The sequence below is a fragment of the Vitis riparia genome, chromosome 14 (assembly GCF_004353265.1).
Source record: "Vitis riparia cultivar Riparia Gloire de Montpellier isolate 1030 chromosome 14, EGFV_Vit.rip_1.0, whole genome shotgun sequence".
Lineage (NCBI taxonomy): Eukaryota > Viridiplantae > Streptophyta > Magnoliopsida > Vitales > Vitaceae > Vitis > Vitis riparia.
In genome coordinates this window covers 3,638,277-3,644,132 of record NC_048444.1, presented here as the reverse complement: position 1 = coordinate 3,644,132, position 5,856 = coordinate 3,638,277, and the positions used below count along the sequence as shown (strand labels likewise).

At 38.1% G+C, this 5,856-nt stretch overlaps 1 protein-coding gene across 1 annotated transcript; it reads right to left on the bottom strand.

The window, feature by feature from the left end:
* Positions 1–1,969: 1,969 nt before the first annotated feature.
* Positions 1,970–5,194, bottom strand: LOC117930016 (protein SIEVE ELEMENT OCCLUSION B-like). Its single transcript, XM_034850464.1, has 7 exons — positions 4,834–5,194; positions 4,300–4,404; positions 3,710–4,158; positions 3,377–3,489; positions 3,126–3,268; positions 2,519–3,010; positions 1,970–2,428 (listed from the first exon to the last, which is right to left on the bottom strand). The coding sequence occupies exons 1-7, from the start codon at positions 5,146–5,148 to the stop codon at positions 1,970–1,972; spliced, it is 2,076 nt and encodes a 691-aa protein (XP_034706355.1). The 5' UTR covers positions 5,149–5,194.
* Positions 5,195–5,856: the final 662 nt, after the last annotated feature.

Genomic DNA, 5,856 nt, shown 5'->3' with positions numbered 1-5,856 from the left:
AGGAGGTAGTACACTACATTCTCAGATAAATTGCCTAAATCCATGATCCGACTGTGGAGTACTCATCACTCTACAAGGAACCCATAACTTGGATCTTCCGTATAACTCCTAATGCACCCAAGTTATGTATAATGCAAGTGATGTGACACGTATACTTAAGTAACCAATTAATGCATATAGGATAATAAATGGGAAACCAAGAAATATAAATAAATAAAATTTATAAATGTATTTTAATATGTTACATCATGTCATGCTTTCTAGGGCTCAATCCCAACACTTATAATTCTAAAATTCTCACTCTAAAGCATCTTTTTTGGGAAATTAACCTTGTAGTTGGATAAGCTAGCATGAAGGAGTATGTTAAAGACCAAAGCACAATTGGGTTGCATGTAAAGAAAAAATGGACTATGTTAAGGGACTAAACATTAAAGTTATGATTTTTTTAAAAATATATTTTAGCTTTTTTGTGTTTCTTATTTATGAAATACAAGTTCTCTATTTTTGATTAAATACTGCAATTTGGAAATGTATTACTGGGTGAAAAATTAGGTGCAACAACTAATTTCATTGGTACATAATTTTTTTTTCTTATGTGTATGCATTATTTCAATAGAAGGTGAAAAATTAGGTGCAACAATTATTAAATTAAAATTAAATTTAAAATTAAACAATTATCTTCCTTGATGCTTTTACTAAGTGTCAAGGAATGAGAGTAACCACCAGTAACATTTATACAACCCAATAATGACACTAATAAATATGTCAATGTAGTGTGAACAACTAACAATGGCACTTTTTTAAATGTCAAGGTTCTCTTTAGTGGCGCTTTCTAAAAGTGTCCTTATAGTTCGATATTTGAAACTGCTAAACAATGGCACTTATAGAAAGTGTCAAGGTTTCTTCTACTCAACAATGGCGCTTATAAAAGTGTCAATGTAGTTTGATATAACCAATTATGACACTTTTTTTAAGCGTCAAGGTTCTCTTTAATGACACTTTCTAGAAGCGTCATTGTAGGCAAATATTTATTATAACAGACTAGTAGATGACGCTTTGGGGAAGCGCCATTGAATATATTTCTTGACACTTAAAAAACGTCATGGTTAACGTTTTTTCTTATAGTGAATTAAATGTAGTAATAAAGAGGATGTGTGGAAAGGTGGGTTTCATGCACAAATTAAAAAAAATAATACATAAAATGAAAACCTTTAAAAATAATTCAAATTTTATGTATTTTCAAGTCAAAAATACTTATGATGATCAAAATTAATCAGTACCCACTTTGTTTCTAGATGGTCAAATAATTAATTAAGATAATACTTTTGATCAAAAGGTGTACAAAATCCTAATTATCTTTGGGTAATTAGTGTATTAATTAAATTTAAATTTTACAAATTCTTTGTATAAAAACAAGCTTTTTCCCTTTATCTGAATCTATTCTATATTCCAACATTTCAAACATGGGGAATCATAATATTGTGAGTTATATATGAACGTATTATTGGTCTTCAGTTTCGGTTCTGAATTGTATAGTGACAACTACGTGGGAACACATAAGCATGATCAAAACAAGGATAATATTTAAAGGAAACTCCAACATCTAATAGTAATAACGACATGGAGTATACAAGGTGCTTCCTTCCACATCATGTGGATGCAACGAGACAATAAAATCTTATTACATCACACGGAAAAACAGGAAGGGGAAAACAAATAAACACACGCATGGAATTATTTCAGTAACAGGCAACATGCATACATCATATGCAAAACAGAAGTAGAGGCTTAGTAGAGTGCGCTTATGGCGTTCTCGTCATGGCAGCACCCAAAAGTGATGTACTTCTCCATGATGCGGAGGCACTCTGGGCACTTGATGTTCTCCGGAATCCTTCCAACTTCGCTAGGGAACTCAAACGGCAGCAGGGCCGAGAATCGCTATGAAGCTTATTATGGTAATCCATGTAAGCTATGTCGAAGCCCTTTGGGGCACGTCGTCTTTCCATGCATTGTACTCGGTAAAGGTGAGCAAAACAGCGCTGCTGTGGCCATTGACGAATATAAAAGATCCATTGCTGAGTACAGCCCATCCTCCTTCCTTGTCGTAGCTGATCAGTTTCTTGATTTCCCGCAGCGTAGGGTCGACATCGACAGTACTACCTAGCTGGATCTTGGAGAACATCATGCTTTCCAGTCTGGTCCAGAAGAACCAGACCATGGTAAGATCTTGCCAGCAGTAGCTGAGTTTCTCCACAGTAATGGCAGTTGTGCATTTCCGGACTTGCTCTCTTTTCTTGCTCTGTCCCACGTACACCATCTCTAAGGGGATCCGTGCAGCCGATGCAACTGCCCGTGCGGTGGTTGTGAATTTTCGGATCCATTCCATGTCAGTTCCTCCGTACAAGTAAATGAATTTTCCTTCTTTGATCTGATAAAAAAATAAAATAAAATCTCCAGATAAGTGAAGTCATTCATCCACATGTAAAGATGTGTGTTTAGATTGGTGAAGGTGAATTACCCAGTTCAGTATGGTTGGGTCAATACCATCCACCAGCAGCTCAAGCTTCCAACTCTCTTCCCTCCAAAGAGCTTCCTCCCTCAAACTAGTGAACGGGAAGGCGGTACTCCCCCATATCCACATCATGTGGATTGCATTAGGGCTCACCACTTTTCCTTGTGGATCTAGCACCACAAGGATGGGCTTGTTCCGGAAGTGCCACACCTCCTTGATGAACCTGATGACTGCCTTATCAATCAGTGTAGGAGTGTAGACTGAATACCATGGCATTGTGGCCTGCAGAGTCACAAACCGATCTTGCATGGCATCTGTCCACACAACTGAGCGGTCCACAACTGGGATCCACACAACTTCGTACTGACTCTCCATCCTAGTCCCGTGGTCCCGAGACTCATTATAGATCTGATCCAGAATTGAAAGCTCGTCATGGGAGATGGATAGGCCTGATATAAGCAGCAAAACATTCTTCCTCCTCAGCACATCTATGTTAACCTGCGGCATTAAAGTTAGAACTTTAGGTTAGTAGTAACGAAGTGGATATATGACAGTTTCATGGAATAGTGCTACTGCCAATGCAGTAATGCAGTGATATGTTTGTAGAGTGAACCCTTCTCTTTGTAGAGCCTTCAAGCAGTGGCTGCACGTCATCCTTGGGAGAAATCAGTGCCCTGAGAATTTTCATGTTGTCAATGTGAATACTCTCAAAAAGATTCAGAAGCATTTGAAAAGTTTCAGCATTCCGCTTATCATCTGCATCAAACAGCAATCCCTTGTCAGATTTAAAATCCATTTCATTGGTATTTACATTAGCTGTGCAACACTTGCTTCCATAAATTTGGAAAGGGTTGGTGGTCTTACCTATGTATTGGTAACAAAGAGTAAGTTGCTTCTTCAGAAGATCCAGTATGCTATTGATCTTGTGAGCCATGGTGGACAGTTCCCATGCCTCATTTGTAGCAGATATCCAGTACCTAAAATCATTGCAATTGTCATAAGTAAAATGATTGTTGCCTAACCAGCATTCCCAATGGATTAAGTGGCATATCATATAATTCTTCCACAAAATCAGAGGCATTTATTTTTTGTATTTGGAAAATTAGCAAATGGAAAAGATATTTAGTTGGCAGTACGTTGCTTTACTAAGGTTGAAAGATTGAAGCATCATATATCAGCAAAGAGAATATAACATACTCATGGCCCATGCTAGTGAAGGTTGTAATCTGAGTTGCGCAAGCCACAACACTCCTGATGGTCCAGTAAACAGCAGTGGGGATATGGGTCATTGCTGTTGCTAATGCTGGTACGTCCTGGCTTATATACATGGACGGGAGCTCCTTGAACTCAATAATGCACCTGGTAATTGCCACCATAGCCCTGATGAGATTGTTAAGAGCATCAAACCGTGGTTTCAGTTGACCAGAGTGCTCCAAGATGGTGGGCACTTGCTTAAGGATTGCCATTGATTTCGCAAGTTGGTTGGATGAATAGATCTGAGCAAGGAGCCAGAATTCACCATAGTTCACCGCAAAAGCTGATAGGGTTAGCACCAGCTTTGCTTCCCATGAATAGCTTGTTAACAGGTTAAATATAGAGAGTGTCGTTGCATGAGCGTCACCTCCGCCCAAACTCTTGTATGCTATCTGAATACATAATTGATTGATCACATGTCATTGTAAAGAAACAAATAAAACGTAATCATGCCATGTGTATAATGCATAAGGGATGAGTTTTCTGCATGTCATTCTAAGAAATGAATTTTTGCAGTAGTTCTTTGTAATAACCTCGCAGGAAATTCGATCAATGGTAAACGACAGTGCTTCGAGCAAAGCAATGAAACTGGCTTGATTTGTCCTATCATCAGAAGTTTCAATGCGTGTTTGGGCAGCCTGCAATGAAATCACGAGTGGATTAGCTACTATAAATGCATAGAAAATTTGTATCTGCATACCCTTTCGTCCAAGTATCCTTCATTAATTAGGATTGTCAATTGCATATGCTCTTAACTAACACAACAAACTAAAACGGGGAAGTTCTAATGTTCTTGAATTAAATGATTTCACCCCATGGAAGCAGCTCGAGCATTTGGAAAAAGAAGAAGAGTGTTATTGTGAAGGAGTTGAAATTTTGAAATAGATGTTATCCTCAAAACATATAGTAGGAAAAAGGTGGACTTCGGCAGTAAAAAGTTTGTTATTCTGAAAATATTTTAGATGTAGATAAATGAACAAGGTCAAGTAATTAAAAGCAGCCTGAACAAAAGAAACTGGCAGAAACATTAGGCCCTTACTACATAAGAGGTTATAGGAGTGTTATACCGAAATTAAGGGATCAACACCCGGTGTAGCCCGATTCAGAATGTCTTCCACGAGTTGGAAAAGAGGCTTAACATCAAACTCTCGGCCATCAGGAGCATGGGTTGCGTGAATTTGTTTCACCATCATGTTGTCATCAGACATGGTTATCATACTCCTATCATGCTTGATCAGTTTTTGTAAGGGAACTGGGTTGATTTTGGTGGTTTCTGCTGGCTTCAACACCTGCTGCAGCGGAGCTGGGTTGATCACTTGCTGCATCGGAGATGGGTTGTTCACTTGCTGCATGGGAGTTGGGTTACTGAATTCTTTGGCCATTTGCTGCAATGGACCTTAGATGGCTTTGTTGGTAGTCACCGTTTTGGGTATGCAAAAGAAGGCAAGTAGCTAAGATTTTGAGGCAGAACGGAAGAGGAGAAGATGGCTTGTGTTCCTTTTGCAGACTGCTTGCCCTTTATATACCCTTCACAAACGAATAAAGCGAGCCTCACTGAATCTAACTCTTTACTTCCGCCGTAATTAAAATTCAAATACTTTGGACCAAGACTTGCTTTCGTGACTGATCATCTTCTTGTTTCACGATTTTATTCTTTTGGGTGGTCCCCAGCAGTTACTTTTGAATCAAAAGAGAGATCTGGGTCCCGCGAATTTGGCACCAGCGAATTTTCTTATTCCTCATAGAATTTTTTATTATCAAAATATACAAACTGCAAACGCTACAATGAAAATTCAAAACCATGAAGCTTCATTTCATGGCACTTTCATAAAGCGTCATGATTTAGCTTATAATGGGATATATAATGGTGCTTACTAAAAGTGCATTGTTTAATTTAATTTTCTTAATATTATTATACTTATTATAAGCATCATTATTTGATGTGACCTTTTAACTTATAATTGGAAATACAATAGTGCTTATTGGAGGTGTCTTAGGAAATACACTTCCTAACCAACACTCACCGTCCTCACCCTTAATCAGTGAGCCTCCACAAACAACTAGAAGCTTAAAAGCTATTGAGATTTTTG